Below are 18,898 nucleotides of genomic sequence, written 5' to 3' on the forward strand. Positions count from 1 at the left end.
TAGGAGGAGCTCAGGGGGAAAGTCCCGGGGGGGGGACGGGGGGGGGGGGTTGGACACCGCCCCGGGAACGCTGCGGTCTGAAGGGACCTTGTCACCATCTAGTGGTGATGTGAGTGTGTGCGGGGAGGAGGAGGAGGGGAGGGGGAGGAGGAGGAGGGGAGGAAGAAGGAGGGGAGGAGGAGGAGGGGAGGAGGAAGGAGGGGAGGAGGAAGGAGGGGAGGAGGAAGGAGGGGAGGAGGAGGAGGGGAGGAGGAGGAGGAAGGAGGAAGGAGGGGAGGAGGAAGGAGGGGAGGAGGAAGGAGGGGAGGAGGAAGGAGGGGAGGAGGAAGGAGGAAGAAGAAGAAGAGGAAGGAGGAAGAGAAGGAGGAAGAGAAGGAGGAAGAGAAGGAGGAAGAGAAGGAGGAAGAGAAGGAGGAAGAGAAGGAGGAGGGGAAGGAGGAGGGGAAGGAGGAGGGGAAGGAGGAGGGGAAGGAGGAGGGGAAGGAGGAAGGGGAAGGAGGAAGGGGAAGGAGGAAGGGGAAGGAGGAAGGGGAAGGAGGAAGGGGAAGGAGGAAGGGGAAGGAGGAAGGGGAAGGAGGAAGGGAAGGAGGAAGAGGGAAGGAGGAAGAGGGAAGGTGGAAGAGGAAGGAGGAAGAGGAAGGAGGAAGAGGAGGATGCACTGGGTTAATCCTTGGTCGTGGGCTGATCTGGGTCAGGATCCACCTGGGGATGCCCCGAGCTGGGCTGGGGGGTCACTGCCTGCACCCAGTTCCACCTCCAGATCCCCACCAAAGTTTGGAGCAGCCAAATGTGGAGAGGAAAATGAATTTATTAGGGGCTGCCTGCCCCCTGCCAGGGCCCAGCAGCACCCACAGGGACCGGGGGGGCTCCTCCTGCAATGGGGGCCCTGTAGCTGGGGGTGGCTGGGGGGGGGGACAAACCCCTGGGATCTCAGCTGGACCAGGGAGAGGCAGACCTGGATTTGGGGAGGGGGGAGAGACGGGGGTGATGGTGGGGAAGGGGACACTGGGCAGGGTCCCCCAATCCCTTCCCAGTCACCCCTGTTCCCAACTGGAGACAGGAGATGGAGCCAAAGAGGCTCAGCACCCCGGAGATGCTGGGGCACCCTAAAAGGGACCCACCCCACCCCCCCAGCACCCATCCCCGGGGGTGCCACCACCCTCACCTCTCCTCCAGGTCGTAGGCAGCCTCCAGATAATCCTTGGGGACGATCCCGATGGAGTTGTTGAGCTCTCCCACCCACCAGCCGTACCCGTTGTACTCCTGGGGAGGGGGGGGCAGGGACAGAGGGACGTGGGGTTAGTGCCAGGGGAGGGGACACGGCTCAGGTCCCATCCTTTGGGACCGGGATTGACACAGCAGACCCCAAACTCCCCCCAGGACTCGTCCCGGTCTCGCCCCCCCCCCTCCCCCCCCCTAACATTCTCACCCCCTCCTCCTTCCCGGTCCTATCTCAGGGGTTGCTTAAAAAAGAAATTCATCATTTCATTCCCTGATATTTTTGGGGGGATTTAAATCAACCCTGGGGCTGTCCCAGGAGCTCCGAGAAGCCCCTCCAGATGAATCGTGCCGGGGGGACCCATCCCCTCCCAAATTTCCGTGTGACTTTCCCCCCCCCCCCAGCAGATGTCAGAGGCAAAAAAACCCAGAGAAACCTCAACCCCAACCCCCCCCGGCCACACAAACGAGAGGAGGAGTCAGCACACACGGGGGATGAAGAATTTTGCCATCAAAATAGAAGATTTTTTTTTTGTTTGTTGTTTTAAGGAGATATAAAATGTGATGTGCAGAGCAGGAGTCCCACGTCCTGACCCCCCCCCCCCCGTCCCCTTCCCGGACTTTCTGGGGGATTTAAGGGGTCCCCAAGTTCACCCCAGTTTCCCAGCAGGGAAAGGACTTTGCTTGGCAGAGGGGCTGAGGGTCCTTCGGTACAAAATCGCTCCCACAGCTCCAGCTCCGCGGATGGTGCTGGAACAGGGTCCCCAAATTCCCAGGTTGCGATCTCCACACTCCCCACCCCAGCAAACAGCCCTGAATCCCCCCCAGCCCCCCAAGGATGCTGCAGGAAAGGAGGGAGCAGGGATGCCACCTCCAGCATCCTCCCCAGGAGACAAAATCCTGCTGCAAATCCCGAAGGAAAAAGAAAAATTGGAGTTTATTTGCCGGGAGAGCCGCGGGCAGAGGGACCCCCAGGAGCTCTGGGGAGCCCCCAGCCTCTGCTCCCCCCCCCAGCTCCGCTGCAGCCTGAACACCACGAGGTGTTTTAAAATAATTTCTGGGGTGATGAATTGCGGGGTGATCCGCGATTGCTCGGAATCAAAGGGAGGGGAAATGCAAATGAGAGCCGGGCGAGAACTGGCGGCTCCCAGCCTCGATTTCACCGCGCCGTGCCAAAAAGAATTAAAACAACATTAAACTCCCCGCAATAATGTTTTAAGTCCTCGTTTCCGAGTGCCAAATTGCACCGCTCTGGATCATACAGATGTTCGTTAATTATGCTAATTTTTATTAAACTATTAAAACGAGGGAGCTGGCTGGCACAGGGAGGCAGAGCCCAGGGCAGGGTGAACTCTGCTCTGTCTGGAGGTGTTAATTTACACCCACCCTGATGCCTGGCCCTGGCTTTTGGAGAAAGGGGGGGAGTGGTGAGGAAAAAGCGGGGGATGGGGTGGTTGGAATCTACCTAATTACAGACTAATGAGGCCTCTGTGCCCGGTACCTGCCCGGCCGGGGGTTGGGGGGCGGAGAGACGGAGAAGTAATTTAGCTGCGACTTTACAAAAGGGACTGAAAAGCCACTAATTGGGAGGAGAATTGTTCCGGAGAGGTTTGGTGAGATGGGATGGGGAGAGGGATTGCTCAGGTGCTGCTGGGTGGTAGCACCCATGGGTGCTGCTGCTGCTGCTGCCACGTGGGGTCCTTGAGGACCCAGGGATTTCATGAGAGGCTCCGTGCTGCTCATCTCCATCCAGCAGGGAGAGGGAAAATGGGGAAGAAGAAACAAAACCACCACCACTGGGTTCTGGCACCACAGCTCCTCCAGCAGCACCTGGGAGAGATGAGAAGGGGGACAGAGCAGTCCCCAAATGACCCAGCTGCAAATTCACCCTCTCCCAATCAGGGGGTGACATCCCCTGTGCTCCTTCACCATAAACAACCCCGTGGTGCTTGGGGAAGGACATCCATCACCCCTCCTCATCCAGGAGATCAATGGATGCTGAAGGAAAAGCCAATCAGTCAGGGACTTATTGGTTTATGATTGCTCAGCCCCATTATCAGTGCTGGTGCCATCCATTCTTGTTAGGGACACGGAGGGATCCAGTTCCTCCCTGAGATGCAATGGGTGCACCAGGGAGTTTCATATTTCTATTTACCTCAAAAAAACAAAAAAAAAACCCAGTTTGGAGCCATGGCAAGCTCTGAAATCCAAGGGTTACCTGGTCCAGAGGAATTGGGAGCCAGTGGCAGCTGAGGAACGTGGCTGGGAATGCTGTTCCCTTGGCACATCACAGCCTGGGGCACAGAGGACATCACTGGGTGGTGTTCACCCTCTGCCCTTTTGTAGGGTGAACCCCTCTGAAACTGAATGGTTCCCAGTGGCTGCCAATGATTCCATTCCCAGGTGCTGGGAGGAGCTCAGGACACACACCTGGGGCTGGGGCATTGCTGAGCCCCTCATCCCACCTGCAGCTCCTGCTCCAGCATCACCTGGGATAGCCACAGTGTCCCCTCCCACCAGGGACCACATCTCCCATCCCACCAGGATCCACGTGTCTCACCCCACGGGGCTCTCTGTGTCCCACGCCCGTGTCACAGACACCCAGGGCTCAGAGCAGGCAGTACCAGGGGCACAGAGGATGAGGAGGGGGATGTTCCCAGCTGAGGAAGCCCAGGGAGAACTGATCAGGGTGAATTCTCAGCCCCACCGAAGGTCTTCACGATTTAACCCATTGCTCATTTCCCACAAAAACCCCAGGAAGCCCCTGGCACAGCCCCCCGGGACAAGCCACCCCCGGCACCCCACGGCGGTGCCACCACCAGCCCTTGGGCTGCCCACACGTCGGGTCGGGACCGACCCAAATCCCTTTGGACACCCTGGGGGCTTCCAGCATCCCCCCGGGACCCCAGAACCAGGGTGGGGACAGCAGGAGGGACACAGCCAGACGGTGTCTGGGGGGGGGCAGAAGGTGCAGCCGGAGCCCGAGGGTCCGGGAGACAATGGAGGTGGCAGCATCCGAATCCGGTGCGAAAACTGCCGGATTAATATTTATTCCATCAAGCGAGAGCAGCTCGCAGCTCCGCGCAGCTCCGGAGAGCTCTGACCGCAGCACCAACCCTCAGGCACCGCAAACACAATTTGAAAACAATGTGACGGAAATGTTTAATCTGCTCAGCCCATCTGTGCCGCGTATTTCTCCAGATCTCCCTGAGAGAGGCGCCTTCGAATCTCCACATTGCCTTTAATATTCTCCTAAATCACCTCCCCACTGCACTTCAAGGGCCATTGCTACAATATCACAGGTTCATCGAGAGTGCACGGGAGAAAGGAGGGAAAGGAGGGGGGGTGCAGGGAGGGGAGGGAGAGGGACGGGGGGTGCCGGCTGGGATGTTTTTTATTTTAAAATATTTCCCAGGGATGGTGTTCTTGTGTCCCTCGGACCGGAGGGGAAAAGAAAAGAAAAAAGAAAAAAAGAAAAAAAGAAAAAAGAAAAAAAAGAGTGGGGGGGGACGACGAAGAGGAGGGGGTGAGGAAGGGGGGGAGGAGAAGGAAAATCAGAGCGAAGTTATTGTGCTGTTGCTGGGAGGCGATTAGCGAGGCTGTTTAGAAGCAAACAGGCTGGAATGGAGCAAAAATCATTTCCCAAGAATCGCTTTTATTAATCTCCTGCCCCGGCCGCCGCTGCTCCTCTCTCCTGGGGGTCTCATCCTGCCCCCAGCTCCCCCGGCCAAAGGGATGCTGGGGTGAGATGGGGACACCCGGGGAGGGCTGGGGGGACCATGGCACAAAGCTGACCTGGAGCTGAGAGGTCCCAGCTCAGGAGCATCCCACTCCCTGCCTCAGTTTCCCCATTGCTGATTCCCCCGATGAGAAGGATGGGGATGGAGTTTTTTTTACAGGATGGGACAAGGGGGCTGAAACCAAACGAGGGGAGATTCAGAGGAGAGGGAAGGAAGGATTATTTTTTTTTTTTTATGCTGAGGGTGAGGAGGCACTGGGTGCCCGAGAGCTGGGAGGTTTCCCAAACCTGGGAACATTCCAGTTCAGGTTGGACAAGGCTTGGAACAACCCGGTCCGGGCAGGGGGGGTCACCAGGTGACCTTTAAATGTCCCTCCCATGCCAAACTCTCCTATTCTATCTCAACTCCTCCAGGAGGCCCTGCTCTCCCCCCCAAATCACCCCAAAATTGTGTGGGGAGTCTGGGGGGTACCCAGGGTGCGGGGTGGGGGATGGAAGGGGGGTGAAAGGGTGCAGAGGGTGCCTAAGGTCGGGGGAGGGGGTGGTTTGTGGGGTCCTGGGGTGTATGGGGTACAGGGGGGTGCGGTCGGGGGGGGGGTCCCCGGATTCGAGGGGTGCAGAGGGGATGCGGGAGGTGCAGAGGTCCAGGGGGGTGCGGGGGTCCGGCTTGGGGGGGTGCAGGGAGGGGTGGTCCGAGGTTTAAGGGGAGGTGGAGCGGGGAGGGGGGGTACGGGCCGGTGCCGCATCCCGGCCGTTGCCATGGCAACCGCTGCCGGCTTCGCTTCCCGCATCCCCGGGGGCGGCGCAGCCGGATCCACCTGCTCCTTCCCGACCCTCCGCGGGGTCATCGCCAGGTCGGCAGAATAAATGAACGGGAGCACTAATGATGTGTTTGCTGGCTGTTTATGCTCTCTGTGTGTCAGGGGCACTCACATTTAGAGAGCTCATTATGGCTGCAATTAGACTGCACCATCGCTAGATATTTAACTCCTTTTTCTTTTAAATTAGCATTTTAATAACGTGCTCTGAGCAGGGGAAACAAAATGACCATTTTTCACGGACAAACTTCCTAGCTGTAGGTGCAACTTTAATGGCAAAGTTGCAAGGGAGGTAAAATAAGATCAGGCCCGTTCCCTTCCCACCTCTCCCTGCCCTCTTCCCCCTCCTCCTCCTCCCCGCCACCGAAAAAGAAAAAAAAAATAAAATAAAAGGGAGCGATTTTTATTTGCTTTATCGCACACTCCATTTCCTAAATTTGTTCTGCAGCCAATTATTTTCGCCTTTAAAGTCCTGCACGCTCACGCCTGATGAAAATTAGCAGCCATCGGAGTTAAACTCTGCCTGTGACCTGTGAAGAAGGGCTGGAAATAATTGGGGACATGTGTGCGTGCATGCTCGTGTGCAAGCAGCATCTGAGCAACCATCCCTCCCTCCCTCCCTCCCTCCCTCTCTCCATCCATCCCAGCTCCCCGGAGGGCAGCCCATGCCTGGTACCTGATGGGAATTATCAAAATATCTTTATACAGTGACCCCCAGGGCCACCTCCCTGCAAAGGTCACTGCAATTATTCCCCCCTTCGTTCCTAATTCTTGGGCTGGGACTGGGGGAGGAAGAGGAGGATGAAGGGCACAGCTGAGGGGTAGGGATGGGGACCCAGGGCTCCGGGATTTCACCAAGAACTGCCAAAAATGCCCCCAGTTAATTGATGACTCTGAAGCACCCATCTGACCCCCAGGGAGGGGGTGAGGGACCCCCAGGGTGGGCTCATCCACTGCTGCAAGAGGCACCTGAGCTGTGAGAGGGGCTCAGCAGGAGGGGGACACAGGGGGTTACTGGGAGGGGGTGCTCCCCTCTGCCCTGTCCCAGTCCCAACTGGCTCTACCCCCTGTCTGTAGTGACTGTGCAGCCCCCAGACCCCCCAGCTCAGGACCTGGAGCCAGAGCCAAGACCCCCAGGCAACCAAAATCATGCTGAGGGTTCAGTGGGGAAACACAGCTGGGAAGGGAAGGGAAGGGAAGGGAAGGGAAGGGAAGGGAAGGGAAGGGAAGGGAAGGGAAGGGAAGGGAAGGGAAGGGAAGGGAAGGGAAGGGAAGGGAAGGGAAGGGAAGGGAAGGGAAGGGAAGGGAAGGGAAGGGAAGGGAAGGGAAGGGAAGAGAAGAGAAGCAGAGAGACCCGGACTTTGCAGGAAGGATGTTCAAACATTTTCCTCTCTTGCCTCAGCTGCACCTCAGCCACGGTTTCATAAATACAACCCGGGTAGCAGGGGCTATAATTTGGTGATAGCTACCCCAGGACATATCTAGCTACACTTCTGTTATTTTAATTAAATACTGCATTATGGTTTGTGACAACTCCATCGCTATAGCGCAAATGAATTTGGAATTAAAGTCTTACTTAGGCATTCCACTACTTCCCCCTCCCTTTCTCTCCTCCACCCCTCCGTGCTACAAAGCAAAAGGCTATAAAATCGAGATGTTTGTTCGTTTACAGATGGAGCAGCTTGGAAAAGGGAAAGGGGGGGGGAAAGGGGAGCTGGGAGAGACGGTGCCGAAGCGAAAGACGGGCGGGTTGTGGGGAGAGCACCAACGGGGGATGCTGAATATTAATTGTTATTTGTTAATTCTTCCCTTCCCCTTCTCCTCCCAAGCTTTTCTGTGGGAGCTGCTTTTACCCCCGATTCTTATTTTAAACTCTTAATTTGTGGCTGTGGAGAGGACGAAGCGCTGGAAGTTTGAGCCCTTTGGGGGCTTGGGTCATCGGGAAGGGCACGGGCAGAGTTATGGCAAAGGGAAACTTTTTATTTTACGCCCGGGCCTGGGCGTTTCAATTCCATCCATCTATTAACTCGTCTCTAATGAAACTAGACTGTACGTGACATTTTGCAATATAACTGCTTTAAATGTTACCACATCAATTGGTTTAAATGTTACCCGCGCCTCATGAACCGGGAGATGGTTTTATAATTATCTCCGTCTCTCTCTAACGAACAAAGATTTTTTTTTTTTTTTTTTTTTTTTTTTCTTTGCAACTGTCTGCGATTTTACATCAGCAAAAGAAACAAGAGCTCCTGCTCCCACCCCACTTCCCATCGCCACGACCCCAAGTGAAATTTCCATTTAGGAAATAAACTGGGAAATCGTTGCTAAGGCTGGAAACAAAAGGCTTGGGTTTGGTTTGGGGTTTTTTTTTTTTTCCCCCTTTTTGTTTATTTTCTTTTTTGCCACCTATTTGAAACGGGGCACCAGCAAATGTCCCCCCCACCCTGTGCCCTGCCACCTCCCTGGCAGATTGGTGGGGGGCTCATTCCTAAATCTCTGCCTCATCAGAGCTGAGCTGACTCGGGAGGAGCTGCTGGGTCGAACGGCGGCTTTGGAAAATGGAAGGATTGTCACACTTAGAGACACAAATTTCCCCTGTAATATATTCGAATGGAAACCTCTGAATCCAATACTACACGGGCATATCTAATAAATTCACAATATTTCAGCCTCAACAGCCTACAACGGTTAGTTTTAAAGATTTATGTGGTAAAAAATTACTCGGTGATGAATATAGTTTATTCTGTGCAGTATTGGAGGGTATAAGGAATTAAACTACTGTCTTTAACACGGAATTTATTATTACCTCTGTCAAAGCCAAAGTCTTTAACAGCTTTTATTATAAATTTCAGTGCAAAATAAATGGCCAGAGCACATCTTAAACCTTCAACCCCCTCCAGTGGAACCATGTGCCAGCCCAGGAGAAGTTCACAGGCCAGGGGGCAACGTCTCAGCTGCCACCCAAACCCATCAGGGATGGCACTGGGGTACCAGAACCAGGAGGAAGGGGCCACCACGTGTCCCTGTCACGGCCACCACTGCCCCTTGGGTGACCAAGGTCACCCACTGGGAGGGCAGAATGGGGCGGTCGGAGCTGGTTTGGGGTGAAAGCAGAGGGGTTGGGGAAAAATCTGAGATGGAGCAGCGGGAACGCGCGGGTGGGGGAAAATCTGGGATGCGGGACTGGGGATGTGTGGGTGAGTCCCTGTGGATGGAGGAAAAATTTGGGATGCAGCGACGGGGACGTGTGGGTGAGTCCCTGTGGATGAGGCAAAATCTGGGAGTCAGCCCCAGGGCCAGGGGGACGGGGCAGGATCTGGGATGCAGGACGGGGGCTGCGTTGGGCATCACCAGCGCTGCCTCCCCGGCGCTCGGCCACCCTTTTGTCCTCGCCTGTGCCGGGTGTCCCCTCATTTATAAAAATTACCTGGGAGGAATGAGGCTGCCAGGGGCTTGTTCTGGACGATTGGTTCCCTCGGGGGGGGGGGGGCGGGTGGGGGGCTGGCAGGGGAAGGATGGTTGGTCCTCGCTTGAATTTGACCGGTGTGTGACCGTTGCCTTCCAGCTGACCCTGCCGGCCCATCCCCAGCCCTCCCAACTCGGGAAGCCTCCCAGAGGGGTTATTAATGGGACCTGAACCCCTTCCCCACCCCCGGAGCCCATCTCCTCAGCCCAACCCACTGCAAAGAGAGGGGGAGGGGGGTGAACCCCCCCACCCCGGGGACGCAGCTGCGCGCTGAGCCCCGACGGGCTCGTTCCACGTGTGCTCCATCACCCACCAGGTTCAACGCAATGGGGAGGGGGGGGGGGGACACGGGACCGTGGCCTCTCCCCGTCAGCCAGATGGCCCTAAATCCAGGACAAAAATGCCACTAGATGTCACCACACGCCTTCGGCTGGGAGTTTGGGGGGTGGGAATCTGGATGCACGCATCCCCCCCCCCCCGCCCCCCTCCCTCCTCCCTTTGCTTTCATTGCAAGCAATTGAGAGAATTAACTTCCCGGGTTTATGGCCTGCTTGTCACATCCAACTAAGCCCACTTAAAATAGGAAGTCTCACTGCATTCAAATAATTATCATAATATACAAATCACTCAGCCAGGGGACAAGGGACTGAAAGGTGCCGGGGGAAAGGGACACGGTGCCCGGGGCTGCCTGGGTTTGCTGCTTTCCCCATTCCCCTAAAATCCACGTCCTGGTGGGGTGACTCTTTTGGGGTCTCTGCAAAGCAGGGTGATGGGGTGGGGTGTATGACCCCCCCCTCCCCTGTTACCCCAGCAGCACCGGGGTGCAACAAAGCACCGGTGGCACTTGGGGGGTGACAAGGAGCCTCCTGCCCGGGTCTGGGGGGGACAAGGAGAAAAGCCCACGGCAATGGCACTCCTGGGGCCCCGGGTCAAACCCCCGGGTGCTGGGGGACACAGCAGCAAAGGGACCCATGTGGCGGGTGACGACGTTGCCCTTGCTCCAGGCGAGGTCCCCCCAAGCTCCTGATGCCCCAGACTAAAAATCACTTTTCCCAAATCACTTTTCCCCCCCTGTGGGTGCTGGAAATGTCAGGCAGGAGCCGGGCAGCAGCCGGCGGGTGCTTCAGAGCCAGCAGATGGGTTTTTATCTCAGCTCCTATTTCATGAGCAGGCAGAGGCAGCGCCCGGCGAAAGCGGCAGCGAGTTTGCTTCTGCGAGATTAATTCCACGAAATTAATTAGGACAAGATTGAAAAGGAAATTAAAATGCAGCTGAGTGAACAGCCTTTTCAAACACCTTTCCCCCCCCCCCTTTCATCCTTTGCCTTTCTCTCCCTAACACCCCCCCCCCCCCCCTCATTTCCTTCTCCCAAGCCCAGTGCCGTGGCCGCCAGCATCCGTCGCACAAAGTAATTTACAGGGGAAAAGCTCCCAGGACCCATCGGTTCCGTGCGAGGAAGCCAGCACAAGAGTAGCAATCTGGAGCCACTGAAGGGAGCAAAAACCCCGTGGTGATGCCAAGCTGTGTCCCTGAGCTGGCAAGGGGGGGACCAGACCCACCCGGCCCCATCGCCGGGATGGACCCAGGCACCGGCAGTGGTTTGGGTATCACCCCTGGGGATGCTCCTGGGGTCCCCCCCCCAACACACACCCCTGGACAAATGAGGTGACAAGCTGGGATTGTGGGTACAGTGCCTGGAATGCATCAGCCCCATCCTGGGGTGGGCAGAGAGTTGCTCAATGTCACCATAAAGCGCTTTGGGATCCACAGATGGGGAACTCTCAGCTCTCCAGAAGGGGGTGGTGAAGCCCAACCCCAACACGCAGGACCTGGCCCCAAATACAGCAGCTACTGATGGGCCTGGCCCCACTGAGGTGGGAACGTGCCCTGTGCTGCTCTGGGTCTGGCCTCGAGGGCTCTGATGGATGGACACAACCTCCAAGGATGGCTGACATGGCCACCACAGCTCCTACGCCCATCATGGTGGCATCTGATCTCCTGTTCCACCCCAGGGCCACCAAACTCAATCCCATTCTTTTTTCCTCAGCTATAAAACCCAGACTTGGTCTTGACAATCTGAGCCCTGGAGGTGCTCCTCACCTCCAAAGCTCTGTGCCCACCACAGCTGAGCCACTGCCACACGTGTCCCCCTTCCCACGTTGGGCTCATTGGGTGCCCACTGGGGGGGCAGATGGGGTGAAACCACCAAATTCATCCTTGTTCCCATGCCAGACTGGGGTAGAAAACACAAAAACACACTGCAAAACACCACCTGCACCCTGCAACACCCCCCAGTCCATCACTGTCCTTGGGGTGCAAAGAGCAGCCCCTCAGACCCTTCCCTCTTCCTGTGACAGATCAGGGGCCCCTGGCAAAACAGCACCCACAGAATGGGACCCTCCAAGTTCACCACTGCCCTTGGGGGTGCAGCCTGTGTTGCAAACCAAAGTGCAGCCCCTGCAGCCACTGCAAAAGACCAGCAGCAAAATGCAACCCCCCACACCCCCAGCTCATCTCCCTCCCTGTGCCAAGTCCCTGCAAACCATCACCCATCAGACACAACCACCCCAGCTCCCCCCTGCCAGCCAGGGCCACCACGAGCCAGAGGGGACCGGTTGGGAGCTGGGACAGAGCCCTGGGGGGGCCACGCAGGGTGGCAGAAGGGTCACAGCCCCCGGGGGGGGTCTGCTTGACCCCTGGATGCAAACATTTAATGTATTCACCTGCCTGTGCTTGCTGAAGGGAGCCCTGGTCACACCCGGCTGAGCAACTCCATTACCCCTGTGATACCTGAGCAACAGCACGTCCAGACTCCATTAAAGTGGAAAAAATTAAAAAAAAAAATAGAAAACAATCTTGCTTTGGGGCACTGGGAACACCACGTGTGGCACTGGAGGGAGCAGGGTGCTGGGTGCTGGTTCCCACGTGTCTGCTCCCCCCCCTGCTCTCTCCATTAAATCACTGTTTTTTTATCCATTTCATCAGTTCTTGACCTTGCCAGGGAGCCCCAGCCCCGGGAGGGTGGAGGTGGGGCTGGTGCTGCTCTTACCTTGCTGAGGATGTAGATGAGGTCCCCACGCTGGAACGGGAGCTCGTCGGGGTGCTCACTGCTGCAGTCCCACAGCCCCTGGTAGTAATTGGCATAATCTGGCCCAGGAGCTCCTGGGGTAAATTAAAAAAACCAAAAAAAACAGGTCAGGGGGAGAGGGAATTCCATGGGGATACATTGGGGTGGTGGAGGAGAAGGGTGGGGATTTTTTCAGGGGGGAAGGAAAGAACTGTTGGTGTTATTTGTGTTGCATTTTAATTAAAAGGTTTGGTGCTGCAAAAAAAAACCCCAACAAACCAAACCAACAAACCTAAGGGGCTGGTCAATAAATAAATGCAAGAACTACCAGTAAATACACAGAAACACCTTGACAAATGCTTCAATTTCTGAAAGCCCTGAATTAAAGGGAACCAAATTCCTTCTCCCCCCCAGATCCCTCGTCTCCTCCTCAGCCTCAAACCCAACTCCCCCTGGGGGGGACACCCAGAGTTTGGCCAAGCAGGGGACATGTGGCAGCAGGACTCGTGTCCCTGCCATGGTGCTGCTGAGTTATTGGCCATGGCAGAGGCCGTGGAAGAGGAGAACTGTTAATTAAGACCGGGCCTTGCAGAGGGCCTCAGGGAGGATGCTGCTGGGGAAGGTGACAGCCAAGTTTATTTATTAATCAAAGGCAGCGAGCAGGGGATTGCAGGAGATGGAGCAGGGGCTGCTCAGCAAGCAAAGAACTCGACCTGGAGAGCCTGGAGCAGGGACAGGGATGGGAGGAGAGCAGGGAGCCTCCAGCCCCTCTTCCTGGGAGGGCAGAGAAAGTCCCCAAATTCCAGGGGATGACACAGGGGATGGCTCAGGGCTCCATCCTCCCATCGGGGTGGGAGTTTGGGAAGGTTCAGTGTCCCTGAGCACAGACTGGAAAGAGGAGGGGACATGAGAGAAGGGGACATGAGCCAGCAAGCTTTTTTTTTTTTTTTTTCCCCCTTTTTTTTCCCTTTTCCAATCTGCTGCAAGCCATGGATTTGGGCTGAGGAGGCTGTTGGCAAATGGTGCCAAGGCTGGGGACAGCCCAGGACTAAATGTCTGCATGAGCTTTCTGGAAAACATCTCAGCAGCATTCCCAGAACAGAACATTTCCATCTTTGCCACCTCAGAAGGGCATTTCCCACCCCAGAGACCAAAGCCACCACGAAAGGTGGAAACCCATCAAGGGACAGAAATCATCCCCCCTGAGATGGGACCAGCCCAGCCTGATGATGGTTTTGCAGAGTCCCATGACTGGAGGAGCTGCTTCTCTGCCCAGTTTGCAGCCTGGGAAGGTGGCTTGTCCCAGTGCATCCAACAGACCCTTCACAGAAACAAAAAAAAAAAACAAAAAACAAAACAAACCCAAAAAAACCAAACTTCCCCGAAAATTCCCTGTTTCTAAGCACAGAAGGAAACTGTTAAAATGGACCAAAGGCTTCAGGTCCTTGGCACAGCACCAAGGTGGGGGTGACTCCAGATGTCACGACATGGACATCTCTGTGATGTGACCCCCATGGATAATTAAACCCTGTAAAATGACATTTTGCAGGGAGTAAGAAGGGGAGGGGGGGGAATGATCTGAGCAGCGGGGCTGTACCAGTGATCTGTGCTGCTCTGCCACACAGCTGAACCAAGCCCAGAAAAAGCATAAATAGAAAATATCCAGCACATGGTGGAGGAAATGTTTCTAATAGGGTATCAGGGACTGAGTGATAAGGGTGCAGCTGGAGTGCTGTGCCCAGATTTGATCACCTAAATATGAAAAAGGACATTACAGAGAGGGATAATGGCACAGCAGGGAGCCCATGGAATGACTCAGGGACTTGGGGAACTTAAATAGAAAGGCTGGGATGGGATAAAAAAAAAAAAAAAAAAAAAGAAAAAAAAAAAAGAAGTAGGTCTGCATCCTTTGGAAAGTATTAAAGGGGGAGCAGAGAGTGGCAAGGAAAAGATTGTGAAGGGAATAAAAGGAGTAGAAGCTCCTGAGTTATTTAAGCTTGTGCTAAGAGCAGGAATCAGAGGTTATGAACTGGAGGCAGAGGAAATCTCAGGGCGTGTGGGCACTGAGGATGAGGCAGGAACAGCTTTGGAAGGAGCCAGCAAGTGGTGTGATGAACAAAAAAAGGTCATTCCAGGCAGGGGGGAGGATGACACTGGGAGGTGGAGGTGACCTGGTATGGGGGGACAGTGCTTGGCACCCACCTCCTGGTGTCCCCTGAGTGCCAGGGAACTGCTGCTCTCCTGAACAATCCCAAATTCCAGTGGGAATGGGCTCCTGCTGCTGTGCTGAGTCCCTGGGCTCAGCAAACCAGCCCAATGTGACAAAAACATCATTTTCTTCTGCAGCTTGAGCTTGCCCCAAGCAGGGGCTGTGGGAGAGGCACCATCCCCATCCCCCCAAACCCCTTTGCTCCTGGGCTGTTTCCCCAGCAGCCTCTTGATGCTGAAAGCCACTGACAGCTCAGGGGGGGTCCTGGCTCTGCTGGTGCTGAGTGAAACCTCCTGCCAGGCCAGGCAGGGGCTGAGGGCTGTGACACACGAGGGGATTTTCATCTTCCAAGCCGAGGAATTTTGCTGTCTTTGGGGGGTGCTGGCATCACAGCAGCAGCAGCAGCAGCAGCAGCGTGGTGAGGAACAAATGCCTGGAGCTCCCAGGGCTGCTCCAGCAGTGCTGCAGCCTCCTGGCTCTTGGCAAGGAGAAACAAAAGCTTTCCATCAGCCAAATGCTCATCTGGCTCTTTGGCTGCCTGGTGGCATTAAGGCACAAGGGGCCCTCCCAGCAGCTCCTTCTCCCCCTTGCTCCACTTGGACAGAAGCACAAAATGACCCAAGCAGAAAGCTCCCAGATAACCTTTCCCTCTTGAACTGCAGCCCAGCACTTCAGGAGCAAGAGCCTGATCTATTATTTAGTGTAAAAACCAGAGGCAGGACTGGAAGCCATCATGCCCGTGTTAATTAGGGGATGGGTCCTAACGAGGAACAACAACCAGGACGGGGGGGGCAGAGGCTGCTGGTGCTGAGCAGGGGTCTGGCAGGGCTCTGACAGGCAGGAGCCAACATCCACGGGGTGGCCTTGGGGTACAGGGACACGGTGACATTGTCAGCATCACCCCCTGACCCCCACCCCAGGATGGGCTGTGAAAGCAGCTGTGAAAGGAGAAGGAAAATGCCTGCAAGTCCCCTGTCCCCCTGCTCTCCCCACTCAGTGCCAAGGAGTGTGGGCACAGACAAGTGTCCAGCCCTGTCTGGAGACCACAGGATGGTGGATAAGGAGCAGGATGTTGGGTTTTTCTGGGTGGCACCAGCTGCCAAGCCACTTGTGGTGCTGGGGGATAGGAAATGAGCCCCACAGACCCAGGAGGAGGGGAAAAACACTGACCTGCTGCAGTCCCTGGGAGTGTCTGGGATTCAGCCCTTGCCTGTGCTCCCAGGCTTTGGGGAGAAATGGGTCCAAGTGTCCTCCAGGGCTGGGGACAATGGCCCAGGAAACACTAAAGGGAACTAAAGGGAACTTCCAAAACCACCAGGAATCCTGGAATCATTCCGATTGGAAAAGGTGTTTGTTCCCAATATCTGATCTCAACCTTGGGTCCTCCTGGAGCAGGAGGAGGGAGCAGGAAGCTCTCCTGAGCTGGGCTTTGCCAGGAGGATGTGTTTATCCCTGCAGAGAGGAGCAGCAGGAAGCCCCTGGTCCAGCCCTGGCTGCTGGGACACAAACGTCACTTTCCTGTTCCTGGGAGGAAACGGGGATGGAAAACGGAGCAGGTGGGAGCAGGGAGGAAACAGATCTTCCGCTCCCAGCCCGTGGAGTGGGTCCTTAAGGAAAAATCAGAGGTGGGGGGGCCCTGGTGAGCTCCTGGTGCTGGTTCCTGGGGTGGTGCCACGTGTCCTGCCCGCATCCCTCCCCGTTGCAGCTTCCTCTGGGCCAGGACTCGCTTCCTGCCCTCTCCCCAGGATGGTTCTGTCCCAGGGTTTCTCCTCAGGATGCAGCAGGGGGGGTTGGCTCCAGGATGGGCCCAGGGACAGGGATGGGAGGGAGATGCATGGGAGATCCTTCAGCACAGGGAGCTCATGGGGCAGGGGAAGGGGTGGATGCTCTGGGGCTTCTCCACCCCACCCCACGGGGTGCTCATCCAAAAAGGAGAGGAAATCCCCATGGTCTGGAGAAGATGGGGAGAGCTCCCAAACAGGAGTTGTCAGAACCTCACCAGTCACCCCTTGCTCTGCTCTCATCCTTCCCACCCACCCACCCACACCCCGTGGGGTGTTCAGAGGTCTCTGGGCTCAGACCCCCCAACCCTGGAGATCCCTGGGTTGGCCAAAAGGTGCTGGGCTCTCACCTCTTCTCTGTCTGCTCCCAGCAGCCTCCTTGTCCTCGGGGCAGGGGTGGTCCAGGTCCTGCTCTGGGGGGGAGAAAAAGAGAGAAGTCAGAGAATCATAGAAGAGTTTGGGTGGGAAGGAACCTCTAAAGGTTTCGTGGTCCAAGGGCTGTGAGTTTTCTGCTGCACCAAAACCCCCGGCAGGCAGAGGGCTGAGAGAGCCTCCGACTGTCAGGATAATAAATCCCTGGCTTAATTGTGAAGAGTGGAAGGGAGGAAGTCACAGATAATATTTTAAGATGCGTTGCATAAAAAATATGAATTGTTGTTAACACTGCTACAAACAAATCACTTCTTATGGCCTCATAAATTTTGGCAGCACCTCGCCGAGAGCCCCGTCGGAAGAGAAACTTCCTGCATGGGACTCAGAGTCTGGAGAAAACAAGAGAGGGAGAAGAAATGCCAGGACAGAAACACGAGGAAGGGTGGGGGGAGAGAAGTGGAAATTAAGGAGGAGAAAGGGGCAGAGAAGGGCGGGGAGGGGGGTTGCAAGGAAATAACAAGAAATGATGCCATGGGAGAGGTGACGCTTGATGGGGAAGCCCTAAGCAAATGGGCAGAGGCTGATGGGAGCCAGGATCTACCTGCAAATGAGTTTAAATAAAATTATTTAACACCAAGACAGGTAGAACCCATCCAACCTCAGCTGCCCTGGGTGCTGGGGCAATGTGGGTGCAGAGCACCCATATCAGCTGCCTCCACAGCTTTCCTTCTGCATCCAGGGACAAGAAGTGACAGGGACAGACCCAAAAATCAAGTTAAAAACCTTCCAGAAAGCCAAATTGCTCCTCAGGACCTCATGCACAGCCCAGGCACAGCTGGAGCCAGGGCAGGAGTGATGTCCCTGCTGCATCTCAGGGGATGTGGCTTTGCTGTCACCTTTAGAGGTGATAAAACCCAAATTTGGGGCTCCTGCCCAGGGCAGGGCAGGGATGTGGTGCTTGGGGCACTTGTTGAGGAGGTCAGGGCCATCTCTGCCCCTGAACAATGGAAATCAGGTCCCACCCTCACTGCTGGGGGGTGGTGGCTCCCCCATTAGAGAGGGGAGAAGCACCAAGGATCTTTCCTAAATAAATCAGACTTGATTGTAAAACTTGGCTGCTGACGAGACAGAACCTCGTTAGCATTGATCCTAAAATAAATTATTGAAAGTGGCTTTTGCCTGCTCTTTGCATTTGTATTAGAGAAGGTAAACATCTCCAGACCAGCACCCCCCACCCCATCATTCCCACCCACACCCCCCAGTCCTGTCTGGATTCCTCTAGACAGGCACCAAACTCTCTAACCTCACCTAACCTATTCTGTGCCTCAGTTTCCCTTTCTTTTGAAATTCTCCACTCTGCTGACCACTCTCTCTGTGCCTTTTCCAAAGGGTGCTGGGAGGAAAAAAACCTTTTTGGTGCCCTGGGAGGCTGCTGGGCTGTGACAGATGGAGGCTTTTTTGGAGGGAACAGAGGAAAAACCACCTGGGATGTTTCCTGGGGCCAGCCAAGGGCTCTCCCTGCCCACAGCCTGGGTGCAGACCCCTTGGGAGGGCCCCAGGCTCAGTCCCTGTGGATTCTGAGCTGTGCAACCCAGGGATGGAGCCCATAGGGATGGAAGCAGCTCCCCTCCACCCCACAGGCTGTTAGGACCAGGGATTTTTCCAAGTCAGGTCTGGAAGTGATGCTTTTCCCTTCCCAAGCCTGGCTCTGATCTCAGCCACCATCTGGATTCCAGAGCACTGAATCAGAGGGAAAAGGCTGAAAAAAGCAGCTCCTGGGGGCTGTGCTGCTCCCCCCCACTTGCAGAGCATCCCCACCTTTGCTGGGGCACCACATCCCTGAGCACCCACACCTGGGGTCCTGAGCCCCCCCGGAGCAGGCAGGGCATTGGGCAGATTCTCAGAGGAGCTGTGTTTTAATGTAAGCAATTTGATTCAATTTTCCACTCTATAAAATTACCCATCACTGCTCGTTGCTTCCTAACAGACACCTTCACTCTTAATTTAACAATCCTATCGAATTCTGCCAGGGAAATTGGAAAAATTTATCACCTGTGAAATTTTATTTTTCCTTGGTTGTATCTGTTTTTGTAAAACTTCATTAACGACGATGACTTGCTGAGGAAATTATCTCCTCAACTCCCCTCTCCTTTCTCCCCCCTCTCTGCCTCTCTGTTTTCACCCGGGACCCCGAGGGGACCCTGCTGTGGATGGGGACCCTCCCTGTG

At 55.6% G+C, this 18,898-nt stretch overlaps 1 protein-coding gene across 4 annotated transcripts in view; it reads right to left on the reverse strand.

Moving 5' to 3' along the window:
- Positions 1-790: 790 nt before the first annotated feature.
- The window catches only part of SKAP1 (src kinase associated phosphoprotein 1), a 130,039-nt gene continuing 111,931 nt past the window's right edge, over positions 791-18,898 (reverse strand). For 2 of the 4 annotated variants that reach the window (XM_071728362.1, XM_071728364.1), the window contains 4 exons: positions 16,649-16,711; positions 12,291-12,403; positions 1,166-1,263; positions 791-955 (listed from right to left, as the gene is read on the reverse strand). In XM_071728362.1, coding sequence (XP_071584463.1) covers positions 931-955; positions 1,166-1,263; positions 12,291-12,403; positions 16,649-16,711 — 299 coding nt within the window. In that variant the 3' untranslated portion in view covers positions 791-930. Of the gene's footprint in view, positions 956-1,161; positions 1,264-11,964; positions 12,053-12,290; positions 12,404-16,648; positions 16,712-18,898 lie in introns of those variants that run through there. The other 2 variants (XR_011722856.1, XM_071728363.1) reach the window with 2 other exon arrangements.

The sequence above is a fragment of the Heliangelus exortis genome, chromosome 29, assembly GCF_036169615.1.
Source record: "Heliangelus exortis chromosome 29, bHelExo1.hap1, whole genome shotgun sequence".
Lineage (NCBI taxonomy): Eukaryota > Metazoa > Chordata > Aves > Apodiformes > Trochilidae > Heliangelus > Heliangelus exortis.